The sequence below is a fragment of the Poecilia reticulata genome, linkage group LG2 (assembly GCF_000633615.1).
Source record: "Poecilia reticulata strain Guanapo linkage group LG2, Guppy_female_1.0+MT, whole genome shotgun sequence".
Taxonomy (NCBI): domain Eukaryota; kingdom Metazoa; phylum Chordata; class Actinopteri; order Cyprinodontiformes; family Poeciliidae; genus Poecilia; species Poecilia reticulata.
In genome coordinates, this window is record NC_024332.1 from 32,498,033 (window position 1) to 32,521,137 (window position 23,105).

The window sequence follows — 23,105 nt, forward strand, 5'->3', positions numbered from 1 at the left end:
AGGGATTTTTTTTTTTTTTGTTTCTAACCCTTTAAAAATGCGTCCTGGCGTCCTGCAGTTTATGGTTTTATATTAGTAACAGCAGAGATTTTTTTTCCCACTGAAATTATTGCTTTTAGCCAAATAAGGACACATCATCYGCAAACAAAAACAGTTCTGAGCCAGAAGYCAGTCTCCATATTATCTCACTGTTCCTACTGTTGCTGTGGGARACGCTATCGATTTGCCCTTTTTCATCCACGATGGTGTTGGATGGAACTCTGTAGCAAACCCTCCACCTGATTGGTTACTGGAGGTTGGGGGGGTGCATGGCAAAACTTTAAATCATTTCAACTCCTCTGTGACCAGTCAATAAATTAACTTTTCATTGATTTTGAGACTTCACAGACACGCTTTGGATCAACGCTGGGGAAATGTACTCCACTCTAGATTTAATTTGATCATTTAGCATTTCATATGATTGGTTGGATGTGTTTGAGRATGCTTGAACAGCTGGGCAGTATGCAACAGTCAGCTTAAACCAGAATCTATTTAGAGCTTTTCGATCATGGAAAACAAAACACTTTTAGTGTCCAAGTTTCTACCTAAGGAAGTAGATTCARTACTCTTTCTAAAAATGAAGTCAATTATACATATTTAATCACAAACTTGGCTGAAATATCAATCTCTACAATTGCAWTTGCAAGGAAAGCTTGGATTCAATATTTGCTATGTACCATTTTGAGTTGAATGCATTAAAGTTCTGCCTAGTTCTTTTATATTTAGCCAGWTGAATAGACTCTTCTCTAAACTTCTCTAAATGCCCAAATAGCAGTATTTTAATCAATGGCTAAGATCCTAGAGTCAGTAGAGTTGAGGGGACATAATAATAAAGCAAGTGTCTTGAAAATTACAGTTATTCACAACGGATATATTTATATTTCARTATTTTCCTTAAATTATGCAGCCCTAGTAAAAAGCCATAAAGGAACCAATTTYCTACGTCATGTTGAGACAAGCCTGCGGTTCATTCATTGTTATCCTATCGAGACATCAAGACTTAAACAGGTTGACGATGTAATAACACATCATCAATCATGCTAATTGGAGATATTAGATGCTGAAATAGATTACAATGCCAACTCTGTGATAATTATGTCTGTTATAAAATAGTAAAATCCCTTTTTTTTTTTCCCCAGTCACTGCTTTGAACCGCTTCGTTCACATTCTCCCCCTGCCATTGCTAAAACAGAGCAGAAAACCAACGTCATCATTCACAACTTCTCCTTCTGTTCGCTGATTGGCCCGGTAAAAAATATCTACCAGAGGGAATCCAAGGGAAGGGGAGAAAGGCCAAACTGTGCTATAGGCAARATTTTATTCAAGCGGGATTGCACAGGAAAATAATGGCCAAGCTATTACCACCAGGTTTAGCAAGTTTTCTGGGGARAATGCTTGATATATTATACAAATTTAATAACTGTGSCATTCTGGATTCCAACAAACTTGTGYGGATTTTGCAGGAATGGCACAGTGCACCACATTGGCTACTTAATGAAACAGTTGAGTGATATCATATAGAAACGCGCTGCTCATCTCCACAGTTACAACAAATAACACCCAAAGGAAATGAGATACACCGTTTTAAAACCCTAAAAAAACAACATGACTAATTTTTTCCTTACCTTCCTTCCCCCCCCCCACCCCTTTTCAAAAGCTACCAGCAACAGACTCACACACACACATTGTAAAACTCAGAATAAGAACTGTCATGTACTGTACCATCACATTTTATTCACAGTGAAGCCACTGTCGGGCATTAATTAGACCTATGTAACAACGACACAAAGATCAGCACATACCATTGAACACAACTGCTTAATTGGGGACATARCTGTGACCTTTCAGAGAAAGGCTCCTTAGAGAGGAGCCGTGGACTGTGTGGTATGCAGGATGATGGGATCAAGATTCCTCAAGCTCAGGTCCATCCAACTCCATTTAAGACGGGTTCAAATACATACAARGCCCCCTTAGAAGGGGCCTCTCAATATTACCACACAGCAGCGAAAGCTGCTCAGAGGTTCACAGGTTTGCAGACACATGCTGGTAGAACAGACATAACAGACTGTAAACATTCACACCTACTAATAGAAACAGCAGAAAACCACGGCCACCTTGCCCTCTTTGGTTATTTAAAAAGAAACAATGTAGCTGTCCAACGTCTGTAGGGACCTTGTGGCATTTTTGTCCAAACATATTTCAGCAGGGAGATGGTTACTTTGAAAACGCCTAAAGTGACAATAAAGTGCAGCGTTAAGACGGGTCCTTTTCAGGAAAGAGAAATTGAAGTCTCTGCTGGTTCAAAAGGTGCCGCCGGTTATCAACGTGCCCGTTTTCTAGGTCATTCCTCATGTGATGCAGTTCAAATCCAAACAGGCTGAGAAGAAAAGATCCTCACCTGCACAATGTTGACATGACACGGGGTTAATAGGGCTGTGTGGCTACTCCAGTTATCTAAGAAAAACAGCTTTATAGAGAAAAAAAATTGGATTGTTTGCTCAGAATGCCACTGGTAAGGAAGCATTTACCTCAACCGGATGCTGGTGAGTAAGAGTGAACTTTGTCCTCTTATTAGGTGGCACACAATAATGAAAGTACTCCAATCAAAACCACTCCTCTCCAAGTAAACAGCYATTTCCCACTCTAAGCGTTCGCTTTCCAGYTGAAATGTTATGCCAGCTGTCTTTATCGACCAGTTTCACATGAATAATCATGCTCGGATTTCAACACAGTTGGCATAGCAACGTGGAAACTCTCAAACTGGTGCCGACCTTCGAAATGCTTTGATAAATGCTGTCGAGAAGTGGAACATTTCAATTTTCATGTGAACTCGGTAATTATCTATTCTCTTGTTGTCCATTCAACGAGGGGAGGAAACGGACCCGGCCTGGTCTGCGAGCTCGAGTGCTTCAAAAACAATGGCAAAGAAAAAAAAGAAATCTTTTAAACAGGAAGCGTGGGGATTAGGTACGAAGGAGAGCAGTGTCAGTCGCTGTAAACAAAAGGTTATTATTCACACCAGAGCTGAAGGGAAAATACAAACGAAGTGGTATTTATACTGAACAACCCTACTGGTTCGACTTCTCCTGTGTTCATGCCAGCGAACAGAAGGGAAATGCATAACCTCGGAAAAACTTCACTTCCTCTCAAGTGTGTTTCTTTTTTTACATATTTTTTCAATTGCTTATTAATAAATGTTGCACCAACTATCACATTAAAAATACCATGTTATGGTTACTAATTATGTTTTTCTGATCTTTGTTTAAAACCATTCTAATTTAAAAATAATTGTTTAAAACAAAAAAAAAAACTCTTAATATCGGTATTTACAATTCTGACCCTGACATGAGTCTGTTTTTGGTAAGACGTGCACATCAACACCAGAAGAACAGGAAATGATCATGTAGAGAGGTTGACTGACGCTGTGACAGATATGGGCTGAAAAGCCAATCAGTGAGGAAGAAGTAAACTTTAAAAAAAATAAAAAAAAGTTGCCTTTGAGAAAATACATAGACACAGGAGATTAATAGTTGGAGACGTCCTGTGGACTGATTAGACTAAATCTGAAGTGTGTGGCCATGAGGAGGAACAAGGGAGAAAACATTTGATTATACAACCTTAAAAAGTGGATTATGAATTCAAATTAGGGATGCTTGATGTTTTATTACCATCTTTGGTGCTGACCAATAATSTTTTTTTTTAGCATATTGATATCGGTCAGATAAAACTGGGCCTATATAATATTTATAAATATTTATTTCTATCTTGTTGCCGTTGGTTTTGTACATTTGCTTTGTTTGTTTTTGTAAATGTCTTGTTGGTGCAGCCATAATTAAAACATTTGTTTTATTTACCCACATTTCAACAGCAGCTTTATTTACTTTTCATTTAAATTATTGTCTTCTAATGAAAATCAAACTGAGGCAAAAGTCACACCTAAWCAGGCATAGAAAACCTAACATGAAATTTAAAAGGATCCACATTTAATAAATCATAGGAACAGACTAGGAAGAAGGTGGAAGTGTTCTTGTTTTTTTAAAGTCACTTAGACAACAGAGCAAAAAATAAATAAATCACGAAGAAAAGCACTTTCTAGAGTTGCCCTCAGAGGAGACTTATTCTWAATCCTACTTAATYCGCAGGATGAATACTGATATTCATCAAAAACYCTTTGATAAGTACAACTTGTCATCTAACCAAGTGCTGACAGAAATCCAGAGAAAAAATTATTCTGCAATGATGTAGAAATTGACAAGTTCCCTTTCTAAAAGAATTGAAAAGTGAAAAACATCTTTTAAAATCACCAATTTATTTATTTATTTTTTTGGACTGTGTTTTCTCAAATTTCATAAATTTTAACTTCAYAGGACTTATTACAACCAACAACACATYACCTCTGATGAGATGTATTGAGAAGATTGAGCATTTTTTGGTTGTTTCTCACGTCTAATGTGGTAATTAAAAGCTGCCTCAGCTCTAGCAGTGACTAGATCTTTTCATCTGCAAGGTGTACCTCTAGACAATTTGAGACAAAGCAGTCATGACTAAATAACTTTGTTACACCCCATGTAAGAATAAAGAGAGACAAATGACTAAACTGGATTCATTTATTTATCCTCCTCTTTCCTTCCCATCTTTAAAAAACAAAAACGCACAACTTCATTCTGTCCCCTCAAGAGAATTGCTGCCACCTTCTTTCATTTCAACATATTAAACTTGATGGCACTATTATTGATTTCCAGTACACAATTAATGAAGCTCTGGAGAGAAAAGGAAAAAAAAAACAAAAAAAAAAACGATGGACCACTGGAACTTCAGCTAAATTTGACATTTGCCTCCTAGGGAACTCTGGTATTTGACCAGGAGTAAAACATTGACAGGAATGCTTTAAAGTCTAAAAGGAGGCTCCAGCAACAAACCATTTATGATACTATAGTTTGTTTTAGTGAGGAAGTTATTTATTCATCTGATCATTCATATTAAGAACAACTTTTCTATCACTAATCAATTCTTCCTTTATCAGTTACAATACAATGAAAAACTACCAAAAGATTCTATTTAAATGTCATAAATTAGGTAAAGCTAACACTGAACACACACAAAAAAACAATGGTTTTATAGCAACATTATTGCAGAAACCTAGTTAACTGATGGGACAATCTAATAAAGCCAAAGAGATATTTTTCACTGATTCATTGTTACATTGAGAGCACATCCAGCTGAGGACAACCATCTTGTTTGCATGCCTTCTTTGTTGATGACTTATTTATTAGTAGCTCAGTCACTCATCTTAATTGCGTCCTCCCCACATGCAGAGATTAAGASCAGAGGAGCAGTAAAGGAACCAGAGAACACATGTTCTGCACAACAGTGACATGTGGAGATGGTAAAATTGTGAACAAAAGAAGGACATGTTCAGTTTTTAAGAGCTTTATCTGCAACAGCCTTCCTAAGAGATCAGACATATGTACTGCAGTTTGTGTGTTGYGCGCCAGCAAAGGAAGCTACCTTAATATGCATCTGCATCCCAAACATGTTTTCACTGAACAAATGACTGCAACACAAGTTGTTAAACTAATGTCATTAATCTCCTAAGCKCCCCTTGTCCATTCCTGGGAGCTTCAGAAAGTCTGAACTGAACTTAAGTGTAAAAAAGTAGCAGCTGCGACTGAGAGGTCCTTCCAAACACAAGTCAGAGGGTAAACATCCACAYCTGGGATGGTCATCTGGATATTTAATCCTATAGAAGATGGTTCCGTCTTTATGATGAACCATCACAAACACGCCAATGTGGGACAAGCAGGCAATTTCATAACGGCAAACATTTTTCTACCATTCTCGTCTTTAACTTTTTAATAAGTCGCAGAGGGTTTTCTCTGTTCGCACATACATATGGTGATGTACAGACGCCGTTCCTCCAACTGCTGCTGTGCACTGCCAGACAGCTGGTTAAAAAGAAGGACTCCAAATCATATCCTAATCTACTTGTGGACAGTAACGGAGCACCAGCTGTAGCTCTGTTTTGAAGCTTTGAGCAGGCTGTCCATTAAGCATCTGACTTCTTGTTTATGTGCAACTCCATGAAAAACAAAACTGCAAAAGGTTTTGCACAATAAACACTTTGAAAATATTACATTTAGCTGGTGTTCACAAAATAGTGTTGCTTATGTCTGAACGAAAAGCTGAAGTAAAATAAATGTTAATTGAACTTTTAAGTAAGTTTGAGGAATAATCTTTTTTTCCAGTTTTCTGAAACGATAGCAGAACTTTACACATTCAGGATTTGAAATTTTCACATTACACGTGATACCATATGTTTTAGTCATCAWACCATAAAATGGGGGCAACCGGTTCATTTCAAAAAGCACAACAAAGGCTTCTGTAAGACATTAATATTATTACGCAATACCATTTTTTCAAAAGGGCCTTGTTTATGATCCTCCATTCCAAAGCTGTGAACACATGAATACTTTCCTGAGGATCAACTTATTTTGTAAACAGAAAATCCAGCACAGCAGACGAGAGAACAAACACAACCAGTAGAAAATCGTCAGTTGTGGCTGATGCTTTCCAGATAAAAATCAACAAATGATTTCAGAGTTTGGCTTTGAGGCAGACTGACAGATAATATGTTAAAAGGTACGATGAATAACAATGTGATCACACAAGTTATTTTTCCTGTTTAAGTTGAAGGCCATTGTGCTCACCGAAACACTGACTTGTAAAGAGTTTCAAAGAGTTTTCCTCAGACCGTAGCTCGCCAAAGCAAACCGAGATAAAAGTAACATAATTCGTTTAAAGCAGATTAGAGGTGATGCAACATAATGCGTTCCGGAGTAACACTCTTTGCTCCGTAAAATACCATACAGTCACATGGCTAGGCAGGAGCAAAGACGTTTGCCTCATCTACAGCAGAAATCCGCATCACTGCGTTTCAGCGGACAAACTTTTTAAATCTGGACTTTCTGCTTGGGAGAAGCTGTGAAGYCGTCTTTGAAGGACAAAATTCATTCAGCAAAATAACGGCAACGACTCAGTATGTACTTTCTGTCGGGTCAGTGGTTCCCGTAAGTTTCCCTCCTCAGCCATCACAATGCAACTCTAATGCCAGCATCTTTTATTGGCCAGTTGGCCGTGGACCATGGGAACCAGGCTCTGCAGACTGAGAGGGGAAAGACGCCCCCCTTTCCCTCCCCCACCCTTAACAAGATGACTGCTCTGTAAAGAAGGCATCTTCCAACAGACAACTGGGACGAATCAAGCTTTGGCCCAAAGGCACGCAAATCCATTCTGATGGTTTCATCATCTGTGTAAAATTAGATGAAATTACACTGGAAAGCTAACACAGCACAGTCACATGATCTGACCGCAACGGTTTTCCGTAACGTCTTTCCCACCTGTTGGGGTTTCTAATGCAAAACAAGCTGTCAAGGTAGAAAGCCAGGAGGCTGTACAGACAAAAACTCTCATAAATCTGATCCAGAGACGGCTTTGAATCAATGAATTTATGAGCTCAAAATCAAAGTCAGCTCCCTTCTGATAYGTCCTTTAAAGACGTTGAAACACAACTYTGATTTTCAAAGCACCGGACAGAAGTACAACTCCTTATCTGACGACAACCAGAAAACTGCTCAGGTTATATACAGCCAACCTGCCTGTCTGTCGTCAAACTTCAATGACTCAGTTTAAGTGGGTGGACAAAATTACTGTACTTTAGCCCTCATATAAATCTGGGCTAGCTTTTGCTTTTATAAAATGCCCCATCCAGTTTCAAAATACAGACCGGGGATGAGCATCAAACAGGTCGGCATAGTTGGAGGAAGTACAACCAGTGTTTTCAAATATCTCATCAGTGAGGCATTAAAATTTATCTCTCTCTTTATAATAATGTGAATCTCACTAAAATGTCTCAATATAATGTACTTATATAATCAATAGTTCCTTTAAACTGACACCAAGTCAAACTTTGATTTGCTGAAACTTTCCCAGCAATAGATGCCAGAATCAGATTAGTTCTGTTGAGCTTTTTTGGGAAATACAAACTCTAAAATGGCAGATCTAATAATGGATAGATTATCCACCAAATAATTATTATTATTGCAGCTCTAGTTTTTATTTCAATGAAGCAATCACAATATAATCTCTAYGATCTGTTTGAAATAACACATTATTAGTTGATGCTTTTATAGAATTTAAAAGTAGGAAATAACAGAAAAAGTTGCTTTTTTTTTTGCTATTTTGGTATTTTCACAAACACAAAGGCAAAGGGAAAAAATGGCGATGTCAATCACTTTCCAATTGATTAGTGGATCCCTGGTTTCTTTTAAAATGTGTTCTTATCCTTTGGTACATCTAATAGATTTTCCCTTGTATGAACTCAAGCATAGCATTTCTTGTTATGACTAACYCTCAGTCAAAACAAGCAGAACCYATGATGCATTCATGAGCCATAACATTTAGGAGGCTGAAGTCTTTGTAGATTTTCTGCTGTCTGGATTTTGGATTTCTTTCAGAAGAATATTCAATAAACAATGTATGAAACATATAGTTTTCTTTCAATGTACAAAGTACCTTATTATCAGTACATTTGCAGATTTTGCTCCAACTGTTGGATTTGTGATCTGGCCTTGTATTTGCCATCGAAGGTTGAAGTTTAAGGAATTTCTGAATTTCAAAATAGTATTCAGTCCTCAACAGGGTGCTGCTGGAGGGCAGTTCAGTTGCAGTTCCACTAAATATGTTATGGTTAAAAATGCATTTACAGAGCAACAGCAATATAAACACCACGGTGACACAGAAAATTTATAAGATCAACCAGTGCCAGCTTTTACAACCAAATGACAAACATTAATAGGTGAAAGTGTCATGGTTTGCAGATGCTTTGCTGCAACAAAATCTATCCAGGTCACCATTAAATGTTCACCATAAACTGTAAAGTATCAGAGGGGGCATGAGAAAAAATAAATAAACAAGCAAATAAAATATTAAAATTAAGCTAAAGCAGAATGGAAACTGAGCAATAAAAATTACTCACAAGTTAGTCCAATAGATGACTAAGTGAGATTTAAGAAACGCGATGATTCAAGCCAGAGTCAAAGCCTAGATCTTGATCTGCTTAAGGTGTTGTTGCCATGACTTGAAAACGACTAAAAACACCTCGAAGTTGAAATAATTAGGAGGGTAAGGTGTCCTCACTCCGACTTGACGAGCTCTTTTGAAAGATGAGATTTACTTTAGTTGCTTAAGTTCAACTAAACCACTTCCTACATATAAACAAAAAGCTAATTAAGCCTCAATTTGGAAAACTAAATATTTAGAGGGGTGTCCTCACATTTTTCACACTGCTGCATAAACCACGCTCAAACGTATCCAGAGGAATGACCAAATTTAAACTGCGTTAGTTAGTTAATAACCCAATTAAAGCGCTGCTACTTTAAAGACCTACATGCGCAACGCATTTCTTCACATTAGCGTCCTGAGGGATGAAACAGCGGTGAAACGCTTTCATTTAGCGCCAGTTTTGGAGTTTGAATGGTGTGTTCGCTGATGTTCAAAGCAAACTCAGCCTCAAACGTTCAGAGAGTTTTATAACAAACTAAAAAAAAAAACTAAAAAACTAAAATAAAAAAAACTAAAAAAACAACGAGAGTCTATTAAAACGAGCCAGAAATATTTAATTGGAGTTACAGTGAGTCAGCTGTCTGCCCTGCTGCTTCCCATGGCTACTCAATGGGCATGTCTCGGCATTTCTCCTCCTCACAAACTTCCAGCTAAAACGTGACACATCTCCCCTGAACGCCTCACACACCCTCCACTCAACAGTCCACTCACAACAGCACGTCTAAAGTCTTACCTGGTAAATGTCATGGAGATCACAGTGCCGCCAAAGGAAAACACAAAAGTTCTCCCGGTTCTTAACAGCGTTACTTCCACACAAACTCAAGTCCCAGACCCAGTTTGATTCAGCAAGGTAGACTACGAGCACGCCGCGGACTCCTCCTTTTCCTACTTCTTCTCCTCCTCCTCTTTCCCCCGGCATGAGGTCATCTGGAGGCAGAGCTCAGGGAACAAAGTCCCGGTCCTCCCACCTCCCACTGGAAAAGCCTCATGGACATGAAAGGAAGCAGGAGATAGAAGCTGCAGGGTTACAGGAACAGGAATATAGTATATAGTCCACACGAGATTCCCTCAAAAAAAACAACATTAAATTGTTATACACTTTCCTGGTTCCAAATAAATGCAAGTTGTAATACAATTTTAGCTAGGTTTGTGCGTGGAAAATTTGTTATATATTGTGCTACTCACCGTTGTTTTTCTGAAATCAGTCACTTTCTTGATATAATCACCTAAAAAAAAGTTATAAAGGGCAGGTTTTCTATTTGTTTTACTATTTCGTGAATGTTGTAAATTCTACACTCCCAAAAGCCACCATAAGTCTAGTGACATCACATAAGGCTGCTGATTAGCTTCCTCCTACACACTTGTGTTTACTCCTTCCCTCTTTATTCCMAGTCCATGCCTATCGGCTCTCCATACACCTCAGCTTGTACTGAGCATTTATTTTATGTTGCCTGGGAGGTCACTGTCCATATAGTGTCAGGGGATTGTTTTTCAGCATTAGGCACATAATGCAATTTTTTTWAAGTATTTTTTTTGTTGTGAAATTCATATTCAAACTTATTAAAATTCAAAATATGTATTTATTCTAATTGTGATTGTTCAGTGAATGGGGCAATGTTTTTAATGTTTGGTGTTCAGAGGAACCACTGCCGCCCCCTACAGTTCCAGTATATAATAGCTGCAGAATTATATGGCTTGAAAGATTAAGTCAACCAAATTAAAATCTTTTAAAATAATGTCTTCTTTTTCATTACTGGTTTATTATAAAATTATCACATGACAAAAGATACATTGGTGACATCATTACAGGCAAAAATCAGCTCTCAAACAGCACAATGTGGACTACTGGAATATTTTTTTAACAAATTTACAGTTTTATGTGTTTTATACACAAAAATAACATAAAATGTGTTTGTGGGCAGATTTCTTCACCGAAGACTTTTGATGATCACAACAGTGGTAAATATGCACAGAAATCAACCAGATAGAAAGACGGCAAATATACAGTTATGGAAAGKGAACAGTTTAACCCTCCTCCTATGTTCGTTTCTGAGGTGCAGCAATAACGTTCCTGGGTCAGTTTAACAGGAGTGTTAAGTTCTGCCGRCAATCRTTGTTTCCTTCATCTTCTCTCTTCACAGCAGTTTATAGAATGGCTTCGGGACTCATCTGAGTCAAGCTTGGGCTCAAAGATTTAAGTCTGAAGCCCTGCAACTCAAATACAGCTTCACTTGCATAGGTTTGTTTTGTTTCCTCGGGCCCCTGAGGTAGCTTGATTTTTTTCACTGCAGATCTTTACCATTGTTTTTTAAACTTGGAACTGAAACACCGTTAGTTTACTTTCAGACGCAAATTGCACTGAACTGGGGTTTTTTTGTTGTTGTTGTTTTAAAATGGTTTTATTCACCCCWCAAATGACTAAAACCAAGAWCCTAGTCTTTAGATTTTAATGACTAAACCGTCTCATAGGCTGACATTTACCTGTCTCTAGAGAGGAATAATCAAAAGAATAGTTTTGTTATTCACARTGAGTCAATTTATTCTGTGCAAATCAGGTGTAATATAATTAATAAAATGTTCATATTCTGGAACATTTATAAAACATGAATGTTATAATTTTGRATGTAGCTAGTATTGATCCAGTAACTCAGGGTGGATTTGAATCTTTTCAACCAAGCTATTCTTTTCTCTCCTGACTGCMTTAACAGTTTTTGCCTAAATAATACATCAATACATTGATTACATAAGATAAATGCCATGTAACAGTATGATCAATTGTCATACTGAGTCTGAGAAAGATGTAAAATTGGCTGTTACTTTCGTGAATATATAGGAGCGTTTTAAAAAAAAAAGAGGATGGATGAAGCCTGAAAAGCCAAGGTCTCTGTAAATCCACCCATGCTGTTCTGTCCTGGTATGTGGCGCCCTCTGGAGGCAATACAATTGTATGCAATAAGAAAGAATGATGGGAATACTGTACGTCAGCATCATGTTTTTCTCTCTATCATCCCTTGTGACAAAGCCACCACAGTGGGGGGGAGGGTTTCTCTGCCGTGGCGATGTGAGTTCCAGGTCCCCTCATGGGCCCTCACTGGCAGTGAAATGCCCCCATGCCTGCAGGTCAGGGGACCACCGGCTGCTCTGACTCCTCAAACAGACCTGAGGAGGTCTCTCAACTTTGCACACAGATGGCATCAAAGGCGTGCACGAACAGCATGAAGGTCACAGAGGGATCTGATGTCAGCACATTGTGTTCACAAGGCGACTGTTGTGTACGCTCCCAGCAAACAAATGAGCAGATATTGTTTGTGGATCTGTTCACAGAAACAGAAACGGGGCACAGACTTCACAAACACATTTTGGGGCTGGGGTTGGAGGAGATCATGTATTTTCAAACTTACAAGGTTTTAACTAATCCCGTCAGACACACAGAGCTGCAAAGTTGAGTGTCGCCAAAAAGAGACCTATAGGTTTCTTATAAAAGCTTGGAATCAAAACAAAGAGGTTTTTTTTTTCCATTACAATTATTATACAAGAGGTGGGATACACTACGGATGAGAAGATGCAACCTAAATCCCAAACAGAATATAATCCTTAGGGTTGTAGAACTAATTTTATAATGTGATTTTTGTAATCAGTTTTGCCACTAAAAAGTGGTTCTGATGCAAAACTGATAGTCAAATAAATTTTCTTGCATAGAACTAAACATGCTGCTTGTCCTAACATCGTTTTTTGTTGAGGTAAAAATCAGAGGCGTCGTTCTGTATCTCCCTATTTTTTTGTGGTCTGTTTAAGGCCCTTTCTTGCATCATTATATGCATCAAAAAATGCAAGATAACCTTCCAAGTCTTGCATTTTTTGCAAGTGAGAGTTATCCCATGAGCCTCTGCAACAATAGCTAAACAGTTTTCTAATCCAAATATTTTTTGCAGGTTTCACATGGAAGGTAAAATGTGAACATATTTTATGTCGTTCCTGTCAGGTTGGCCAGGTTCATGAACATAAACAAAGAATTAAACTTCCGTTTCACGTCAGATACACAGTGTTCTCCATTCAGATTACTGGCTTATGCAGAGCTGATCCGGTCATTTCAATCCCATGTGTTGGAGCAAATATGCAGGATGCTTGYAGGGTACTGAGGGTTAGACGTTCTGTATGCATTTTGTTGTCGGCCCCAGTTTAGAAATTGTATTTTGGCTCCATCTAGTGGGCGTCTCGACTCAATGGAAATTGCACACAAAAGAAGAAAAGAAAAAAAAAACATTCAAACTGCGATGGCATATTTATTTTTTTTATACAAATCTACAATGCAGAGCTTAACGAAGAAAGCCTATAAACAAAAGAAGAGGCTTTTTAAGCTTCACCTACATGCCTCTAATCCATTAATCAACTTACTTTAACCCATCTGCCATGCATTCCCCACACAAAAAGTCGGGAAGCAAAACTACAACATTTTCAAAAAGATGTAAAAAAAAATAAAAAAATTAAAAAAACACACACAAAGCTGAACATTATGATTCTTTTTCAAAAGCTTAGCACAAAAGGAAAGTTGTTTTTCTTCTAAACGGTTTAAATCAGCACCTCACAGAGAACCTGCCACTTCCCCTCAAGAGTTTAACGTTTGACAACAGACTGAACACAGCAGACTCTGGGGCGTTCTTAGGCAAATTCACCACTTCCTGGGCTGCTGGATGCAGAAGGTCCGGGGGCAGTGAGACCTTTCCACAGCAGGGCGCACCTTGCTGTGCCTCACGCTCACAGGGGTCTCCGGAAAGTCATGACTCAGCTGTAAAGTATCAAGCAGGGGGGGGGTTTATAAATGTGCAACTATGGAAATCTAGATGAAATTGAATTAAATTAAACAAGCCAAATAAATAGATTTTTTTTAATTATTATTATTATTATTTTTTTTAACCTTGTCAAGAGTCCCAGTCAGAAGAAGCCCGACTTGTTGCATCCTGTTGGAGGTGGCAAGAGACCGGCTGCACGGGTTTGAAGAAAAGAAAAGAAAAACAAATGAGATTCACTTAATTAGCCAAGGCTTCTTAACTCAGTCAGGGCGGTGGCGTGTTCACCGCCCCGACATTGAGGGCCGTACCTGAGTCTATCAGACCTCTTCGTCTCTTTCTCAGGAGTCCCATGGGCAGATCCGTCCTCCAGGGTTTTCTTGGCAACTCGTTTTCCTCCTGCCTTCACTGACGACGATAAAATATAAAAGGGGTGTTCATTTCAGTTCTGACTTTATGCATTAGATATACTACAAATAAATGTGACTTGTTTTAAAAATGTGATCAKCTTCGGGTATTCTGCTGCGTTACTTGAAAGTTTGAAAGAACGCGAGGTTGCGGAATAGGTTTTAAGTCAGTGGGCGGGGCTAAGACGGATTCAGAGGAACCAATTGGTTTGCAATAACAGGTTTACCAATCATTCACAAGGGGAGCGTTTGACGAGCCCAAAATCATTTCGAGGATTGTAAGCAAAACAAAAATGTGTATTGAATAATTTGACTTATCTGAGATGAACTAAACTGTTTTTAGTTAATGGGTTTCTGAAGTMATGTGTATTTCAATGTTTTTGTGTATTTAAATATTTACACAAGTTTTTATTTTAGTTGCATGTTATAGAAATAAATGCGTAAAGTTACATTTTGGATTTTGGCAGATTTGAAACCTCGATGCTTTGCTGAGCATTAGAAACTAAGCTGCCGCAGTAAACTGATTAACACCTTGTGTGCAAACTGCGGCCGCAGGAGCGGAGTTGTCACGGTTTTTTTTTTTTTTTGGTTTTTTTTTACGCCACAAGGCCTGCCTTTAAAAGGAAAAAAAAAAAAAACATCCGACAACATCCGGACGCTTTTCAGAAAAACGTTTTTGCAGAGAGGTAGTCTGATAATAATGCAAACATGAAAACAAGAACTATTTCAAAACCGCAGCRGCAAAGTCGAGCTAGTGTTTGTTTTTCTGCATGACTGTGTATCTGGGTCAAACAGCGCCAGGACAAAAACGCTTTGATTAAACCTGAAAACAACAAAACAAACACCTACAAAAGCTGATGTGAACATCTGTTTACCTGCTGGCGGATGCCCAGCTTTGAGCAGATGAGCCTCTTTTGCTCCAGATTTGGAGAGCTGTTGCACCATTTTGTTGGAAAGTTTCCGCAGCGCAGAGAAGATCCGCAGCAAAGTGCTGTGAACGCCCACTCGCTTGTTTTTATGCTCAGACGCGGAGGAGCGACCCGCAGAATCTACAGGAAGCCACAGACACGCCCATCATTTCAATCTTTCTCTCCCTCTCTTTAAAAACAAACAGATGTTGAAACTATGTAAGAAGAACTGAAACTGGAAGAAATGAAACCAGAAGAACACTCAACCAGTTTGTTTCACTCGTTGTTAATAACGGAGCAGTTTTCTTACCAAAGTCGCTTTCCTCTCATCTTAAGTTGGTTTTCCCTCTCAGTGATTTGCTCTGTGCACATAGGGAACCAAAGTTGTGGCTTTTTCAAATGAGCCTATAGAAAAGTAATCTTATCTGGAAAGAATCCCTCTGTTTATGTTCTGACTTTTCCAGACATACAATTAAAATKTCCATTTGACGTATTTCAATTAGATCTGAAATCTTCTGAAATGGGAGGCAACTTAAGAAAAGGCCATTTCACCATTTTTTCTCTGGTCTTTTACTCACAAGCCAGGTTCCGTTCAAAGCTATTTATATGTGCTGGACTAATATTCTATAAAATAAGAAGTGTGAGTTATTAAATATGTGTTGAATTCATGAAACTAAAATTGGTACTGAATTTGTTCATTGTTGGCATTTAGACTACAGTGACTTTCAAAATCAAGAACACACCAAATAAAAAAAAGTGCATTTTATTTGAGTTGTATTGTTTTAAATTACAAAGTTACCCATAATTGAGTTTAAGGAGGCAGTCCTGGAAAAAAAAACAAAAAAAAAAACATCCAGCAAGTTTATGAACCAGTCAAGTTTGTATTGATTTCTCCTAGAATTTTCTTTGAAACACAGGCTTTGGTCTGTCTACCTTACATTGTTTTCTTTTTTTTTAATTCAAAAAATGATGCTTCAGAGCTCATGTGGGGCTTGACCTGATGAAAGACCATAAACGACGACGTCGTAGTGCATCTGACTTCACTGAATGCATCATTAAGTTCTATAAGTTTTATTAGATCTAGTTACATATGAAATCCCTCGCTCATGATAAGGTCTGAAGAAGCTAAAYTGAAAGCATCAGCTGAACTGGAGCAAGTTGCCTGCAGGTGGATACATTTCTTTTTGGTAGAGTACAAATAGAACCTTACGGGTTTTATCGTGCAAAGTAATAATTCCTTTCAGCTCACATTTCTTTCAGCCACACCTTTTCCAGAGCATCTGTCTGCCCTCATTAATCAGCTGATCAAAAACAATGCTAAAAAAAAGTTCCTCTTCATTTGAAGCGATCTGAAGAAAAACAAACGAACAAAAAAAAAAAAAAAAAAACAGCCGATACCAAAGAGCAAATATGAAAAACCTTAAATGGGGCGAGGGGGAAAGCTGGTGAAAAATTTGTATCCACAAAATTTTTATATGCTTGCTTATATATGCGTGCTTTTGTCAAATAAAGTGAAAAATGTGTTTTCTATTTGCAGTCATCATGAGCTCCAAATGTTTTCCATGTTCAGTCAATTGCTTTGTTGCCATTGCACAATGTGGACAAAGATCAGGGGAACATTAAGAACATAACAGATAATTAGACATGACATGGAAACTAACAAAAGTGTATTTAACAGAAAAACACATAAAAAATGTAGATTGTCAGGTAAAAAATACAAGAATAAACAGGCATGCAACACGTCTAGGGATATTGTGGTTTTAAAGGATAGTACTTTTAGTTTTTGAAGGAGCGCAGTGATGCATGCAGATTAATGAATTTCCAATCTAGAGTTTAGACCTTCGCCGCTGCAGTATTTTCCAATATGCTCTTTTTTGCTTGCAGTTTTTAAATTGTCTTGTTCCGGTAGGTAGATGACAGGTTTGTGTTATTGTAGAAAAGCAACAATCAGGTTTTCTAAACATTTTCCATTTCTACTTTCCAGACTTCAAACATATCAGATGTGTCTTTTGATGAGAAACTGGCCCAGAGCATCACAGAGTCTCTGCCATAAAAAAATAATAATAAAAAAGCTTTCCCACCTATTCACCAATTGGTTTGTCGTTTTTAAAACTCAATATTAGCCTCGTCTGACCAAAGAACCCAGCTCCAGTTAAAAGTGTCAGCAGTTCAGTAAACTATGTACATTTACATCCGTTATGGTAGAACGGGAACGTCCCAAGCAACTGTCAGGCATACAGGAGGCTTACATTGGTTGCTATGGAGACTTGACGACCTCAAGGTGCCACGTTTCGCTGCTGAGATTATCTGTCTGAAATAAAATATGATTTAGTGCTTTTAAAGCATCTGCTGCACAATAAATATGTCCTACACTGTACCTACGATGTTAATACCGACATCACGAAGGTATATTTTAAACTTAAAACTTACAATTTCACAAATAAGCCACCACTCATGAGCATAACCCCGCCCTGCGGTTTAAAAAGCCACGATTTAAGTTTATATATTTTTAATGATGTCTTTGTACAGGTGTAGGCTTAGTGTTGGGTTGGGTTTAAAGTACATAAAGCATCAGGAGCTTTACAGATGGTTCAAAGCCTCCTTCGTTCACCCACGTCTGTGCAAACATCAAATGAAACCCTCCGACTGCAGGAGGGCACGGCCCTCAGGTCTCTCTGAACACTTCCACGCCATTTGTTAGAATAAGGAGAATCACACAACTGGTTTAAAAAACAAAAATGACCTTTTATTTTGTTAACATAGTTGTTACGATGCCATCTTTTTCCACATATCTGTATATTTATATATCTTTAGAACATGGCACAAGTTTAGTCTTTTAACCAGTGCTAATGTGTAAACCAAAGTAATGCTGATTTTTGTCTGTATTTACAATAAAATCAAAGAAATGTACAAGACTCCATTGCATTACACAGTTTCGACATTAAGTACAGATGAACTTTGATCCCTCTGTACAATCTAACATCATTAGTTAATTAGTCTTTTTTTAATTTTATTTCTTTACAAATGAGTTCATGATCCGTTTTGGCTTCAGCACATACATTTTCCCCCCACATCTCGACTCGTACCGCGGACCCTCGCTAACATGACTCACACCTTTTAACCATGCTCTCACACTTATGAGTTCCTTGAAGAAATTAAAGCCAATATCTACACACGACATGACGCACGTCTTCTCATGATAGTGTCCTGGATTCTCCCTCGACGTCCCCCTCCCCCTGCCATGATTCCATCTTACTCTTGAAATGAAAAATAATCTTTAAAAACATTCCATGATTTCCCTCTTTGGCACACATCCCGTCTTTCCATCTGCTGCCGCTCTGCTGAACTCACCTCTCCATACAAGCACATCCACTTTAAAACAAACACACTCATAAAGCCAAGTTCATGAAAGAAGTTTCCTGTGTTGCTCCTTGTCTCTGCTGCAGGGTGAAAGAAGAAATCGGTCTGGAAAAATGTTCTCGGATTGAACAGCAGATCCATCTCCGGACTTATACCCAGGAGTCAGGAGAACCTGGGTACTGTTCTGCCCTGTAGGAAGGCCTCCGTGTGCTAGCATAGTAGTCCACATAGTTAGAGGTGGATTTCAGTCCATGAGGCTGGGAGCTGTAGTCTGCTGTAGGAGGGTAGGTGATGACTTCTTCTAAATACGCATCGTCATAGCCGTGAGGATGCTGCAGGTACATCCTGTATGTGTCGTAATTCCTTCGACTCGGCTCTTCTGTGTAATACACAACCTGCAAGAAAAGAGGCGGGGAGGCCTTGCGTCAATTCATTCTAAGGATTTGTATTAAGTCAATCTTACTGAAGTTTTTCTAAAATGAATTTACTCTAAATTCCTTGATTAAATGTAGTGTTCACAGTTAGAAGCCCATCACCAAATCTAAGACCACTTTGTGGTTTCCATGAACTCCAGGAACATCTCCAAGGGGATTCTGCCGGCAGCAGACAGGGGAGACTTTACCTCTTGTGTTTACTTTTATCTTTACCATTCTCAGAAATCTTTTGGTATCATGTGAATCAGGTCATGTCATAAATGACAAATCTTTCTAGTGGAGTTGCTCAAGGCTGTATTCTTGGCCCCAATGTTTTTTTTTTAACTTAATGTACATCTGCTTGGATAGACTCCAAGGTGTCCATCATAATGACTTATCATTTTTATACTGATGATATCCAACTGTTCTGTTCATTAGTGAGGTCTCAGAGTCATAAATTGTTGATGTTGCTGTTAATATTAAGGAGATTGATATAGATACCATACGTTTAGCAGCCCACTGGCAAAAATGCTGAGATAAAATACTTGTAGAGTTGCCAGCCCAAAATAGACTTGGTTTGGATGCTACTTTGGTGTGAGGCCAGAATAAGCTTGTCATCACACAACACACACTTTGTTGATAAGCTGGCCACCAGGATACCATCACACAAGCTTTGTGCATGCTCAGAACAGTTAAGGAACACAAACATCATGATGAGCACACTGTGTTTCTGATGTACATCCTGAAGAACCCAGAGGAACCCAGTTTACTTTGTTAATGTCTACTGTTTACTGTATAGACTTAACTGTTACTGGCTGCTTTAGGGTTTGCTTTTATATTTCTTCATAAAATAGAAACGAACCTTAATGGACTTTCCAACTTAGTACACACATAATCTGGTACGTACATATACTCTGATATTCAGTTTGATGTGATCTACCAATGTAGGTATTGTCATTTAGATTTGGTAACTCTAGTTTGACTATTTTCAAATCCAATTCAAAAATACTTTATTGATCCCAAAGAAACCTTGATTTTAATTTTACCACAAGGAATGTTTACAACTCCGGGCGCACTCACACGCTTGATGCCTTCCTCTCCTCGTGTCTGTTATCTGAATGGGCACACATGGACGTGTCCTGCAGGGACAGCTGCCCGAGACACAGAGAGGACATCCCAATCCCCCCAGCAGTCACATTCACTCTTGCTCACACAATGGCTGATGTGCTGGGTTATTCCCAGCAACGGCAGCAGAATGCGTAGCAGGGTCTTTGTATTTATAAAGTGGCGTAAATGAACTGGGAAGCTTTTTTTTACAATGAGGGTTGCCTTTAATTTACTTCAACTATTTGTCTTTATATCCCTTCAAATTGTTCTTTGAAGGAATATAAGGGCAACTTTTATCCTCATAAAAATTTGAGAAACAACTGACCAATGTTATGTTGCTATAGTCATGGTGGCAGACAGCGATGGTCTGCCACCTTGACTGTGAATGTGACTGTGAATGTGTCAAATTTTGAATGTGGAGATGTCTGATTGAGCAACATGATAAAATGTTTGACAGTGAAAAAGCCTCGGCTATGAGTTTGTTATTTTGGCTACAACAAAGGACTGTGAAGTAAAATTAAATATATTTAATGCGTCATGCTTGGTTTTAGAACCAAGTTAAAAAGTAAAGAAATAAATGATCTAAAAAACAAACATAAAAAGTTTATTCCTTCATTTGCGCTTGTGTTGTTGCCAAAAATGGAGAGGTTGTGAGGTCTGACCAGACTTTTATGAAGAAATATTATATTCACCTGTGATCTTCTGGGCTCCTCTCTTGTGGGTGATGAGTAGTAATATGGAGACGGTTTTCCAGACCCTGGAAAAAACACACAAAACACTAAAGTTACTGCTGCTGTGAATAAAATGGAGGAATTTTATACAAAAACACCTCATTTTATATCATAGAAAGAGTCTGCACTCCCCAACGGGCAAATGTCTGTATTTAGATGGAGTAGGATCAAATGGGCCGTGCTTCGCTGGAGAGAAATACCACCAAATAATGGGGTTGGCCTGTGCTGCACTGTAGTTTACATAACCATCGGGGATGGGCATTTTCATTGGCACTTTATCAAACTGGTGGAATCCAGAAACTCAATTTCCACTTCTCTGCCCAGAACATGAATTGACAAGGCTGCAGTTTTGCTTGTTTACTCTGCCTGCTTCCTGATCCCACCAGCCAGTGGAGGCTGGTGAGGGCTGTCGTCTGGAAGTTGTATGTCTGGATTGCCCAGACATACGACTCACTAGGACCTAATGTGTTAAAAGCACAATAGTGAAGCGCTCGCTTCTAGATAGTAAAAGGACTTTAGTGCTGCAGGGACAAACAGCTCTCAGTTAAACTGACCAATTGTCATAGGGCTCATAGTGGGGAGATAAAAGTGGATCCGCTGGGAGCAATAGGGAGAATAAAGGAGATAGCGAAATGGCCGTGTGGAAATGAGCAAAAAGTGATCTCAAGTATAGAGCAGATAATTCATGACCTAAATTAGATTTCTTTTTAAAGTTCACCATCTTTTAGATAAGTACCTGTATACTGTTTTCTGTGAATACTGCCATCTCCTTGGTAATTATAAAACTGCATAGTTGAATGAGTTCTCTGATAATCTCTGACTGAGCCTCTGTGCTCTTTGATGCCCAGCATCGCTGGAGATGACGTGGCACTGGCAGCTGTGGAGAGAGGAAAAAAACAAATTAAAAAATGCATATTTATTTTCACAGCTCCTGTTTCACTGCTGCTGCCTGGCTGCAGGGTTCGAAGCTACCACAACGTACCAGGGTGGTTGACTGGAGACATCTGGACGGTGCTGGTGGCGAGGGTGGGCTGGGACTTGAACTTGTCCCGTTCCAGTGTTGACACTGGGGTGATGAAATGGTTTTGGTTCCAGCCATCCTGTGAGGGGAGAAAGTGGCAGTCAGAGGAACCAAGACTAAATCAAAACCTTTTTAGTGGGATTTTATGTAATAAATTCACACAAAGTATTGCTAAATTGTGGAGTGTCAATGCTTTTCCAACATTTTGCACATTTAATCTGACATTTAATCTGGCCTGAGAAGATCAATTATTAATTGCTATTGATTCTCATTAAGATTTAGGTCTGTGTTGTAACCATACCATTCAAATACATGAATATTCTTCATGTATTTGAAGCATCTTTATTTCGACACAATAAAGGTGCTGTTATTACCTTTTGGTAGGTTTGCAGTTGTGTCAAAGTGCCTACTTTATCTATTTACAAATGATTAATTAACGTTTATGTTAATTAACGTTTATGTTAATTAACGTTTATGTTAATTAATCCCTCCGAAGATAGCTGCATTTACACAGAGAATAATTATCACACAATTGGACTCTATTTACTAATTATGTGGCAATTAACTAGCCGGGATTTTATTTAGGGGCATCCGACCAAAGTGGGCTGAAAACTAATGCATAAGATGTTTAGATAAAAAAAAAAACATGCACAATTTTTCTTTGTTTGTGTTGGGCTGTCATATAAAATCCAACTGAAATACACATGTAGGTGTTATGTGACAAAACGTGACAAAGTTAAAGGAAATTAATACTTCTCCAAAACATTATTTTAAAAAGTAAATAAATCCAGCACGTCATGTTATTGTAAGACAATTTCTGATATTTCTATTTAAAATATAATCATAAAATCATTGAAACATTTAGCATTAAACAAACTGTATGAACCTTTTTGTAGATGGGCCGTAGATCCTTGTACAGCCACAGCGTGTTCAGGACCTGGGCTGCTGCCTTCACCACCTTCACTGAATATCTGGAAAACAGTCAAACTTTGTTATTCATTTCTGATCAAGAATTCATTGTGGTCAATACAAGACAGCATGATTGATAGAATAGGTTCCGTCAATCATTAAGGAATATTATTAAGGAATAGGTCGTCCTTAATACGTTTTAACCTAGAATCGTACTGAATATACAGCAAACTAAAAATAGCTGCTGCAGCATTGTTCCATCGGGATGTTAAACTTCAAGGAACACACTGCCACCTCCCCAAA

At 38.4% G+C, this 23,105-nt stretch overlaps 3 protein-coding genes across 7 annotated transcripts in view; all 3 read right to left on the reverse strand.

Annotated features, from left to right (window-relative positions):
* The window catches only part of tanc1b (tetratricopeptide repeat, ankyrin repeat and coiled-coil containing 1b), a 106,328-nt gene extending 96,187 nt beyond the window's left edge, over nt 1–10,141 (reverse strand). The window contains exon 1 of the mRNA XM_017309268.1: nt 9,893–10,141. The gene's annotated coding sequence lies outside the window, so the exon portion shown is untranslated. The remainder of the gene's footprint in view (nt 1–9,892) is intronic.
* Nucleotides 10,142–13,422: 3,281 nt separating this feature from the next.
* Nucleotides 13,423–15,369, reverse strand: dap1b (death associated protein 1b). The gene is made up of 4 exons (XM_008404003.2): nt 15,229–15,369; nt 14,258–14,354; nt 14,075–14,141; nt 13,423–13,945 (listed from the first exon to the last, which is right to left on the reverse strand). The coding sequence occupies exons 1-4, from the start codon at nt 15,296–15,298 to the stop codon at nt 13,829–13,831; spliced, it is 351 nt and encodes a 116-aa protein (XP_008402225.1). The 5' UTR covers nt 15,299–15,369; the 3' UTR covers nt 13,423–13,828.
* A 2,616-nt stretch (nt 15,370–17,985) lies between these two features.
* pkp4 (plakophilin 4) overlaps nt 17,986–23,105 on the reverse strand; it is an 85,172-nt gene continuing 80,052 nt past the window's right edge. For all 5 annotated transcript variants that reach the window (XM_008403998.2, XM_008404001.2, XM_008404000.2 and 2 more), the window contains 5 exons: nt 22,780–22,864; nt 21,855–21,972; nt 21,609–21,749; nt 20,834–20,898; nt 17,986–19,016 (listed from right to left, as the gene is read on the reverse strand). In XM_008403998.2, the coding sequence (XP_008402220.1) occupies nt 18,771–19,016; nt 20,834–20,898; nt 21,609–21,749; nt 21,855–21,972; nt 22,780–22,864 (655 nt within the window). In that variant the 3' untranslated portion in view covers nt 17,986–18,770. The remainder of the gene's footprint in view (nt 19,017–20,833; nt 20,899–21,608; nt 21,750–21,854; nt 21,973–22,779; nt 22,865–23,105) is intronic.

Coding starts and splice junctions, on each gene's coding strand:
- dap1b (XM_008404003.2), bottom strand. CDS start 15,298: ATGGTGCAACAGCTCTCCAAATCTGGAGCAAAAGAGGCTCATCTGCTC. Junction 14,355..15,228: donor AGCTGGGCATCCGCCAGCAG/GTAAACAGATGT, acceptor TATCGTCGTCAG/TGAAGGCAGGAGGAAAACGA. Junction 13,946..14,074: donor TGACTGGGACTCTTGACAAG/GTTAAAAAAAAT, acceptor GATACTTTACAG/CTGAGTCATGACTTTCCGGA.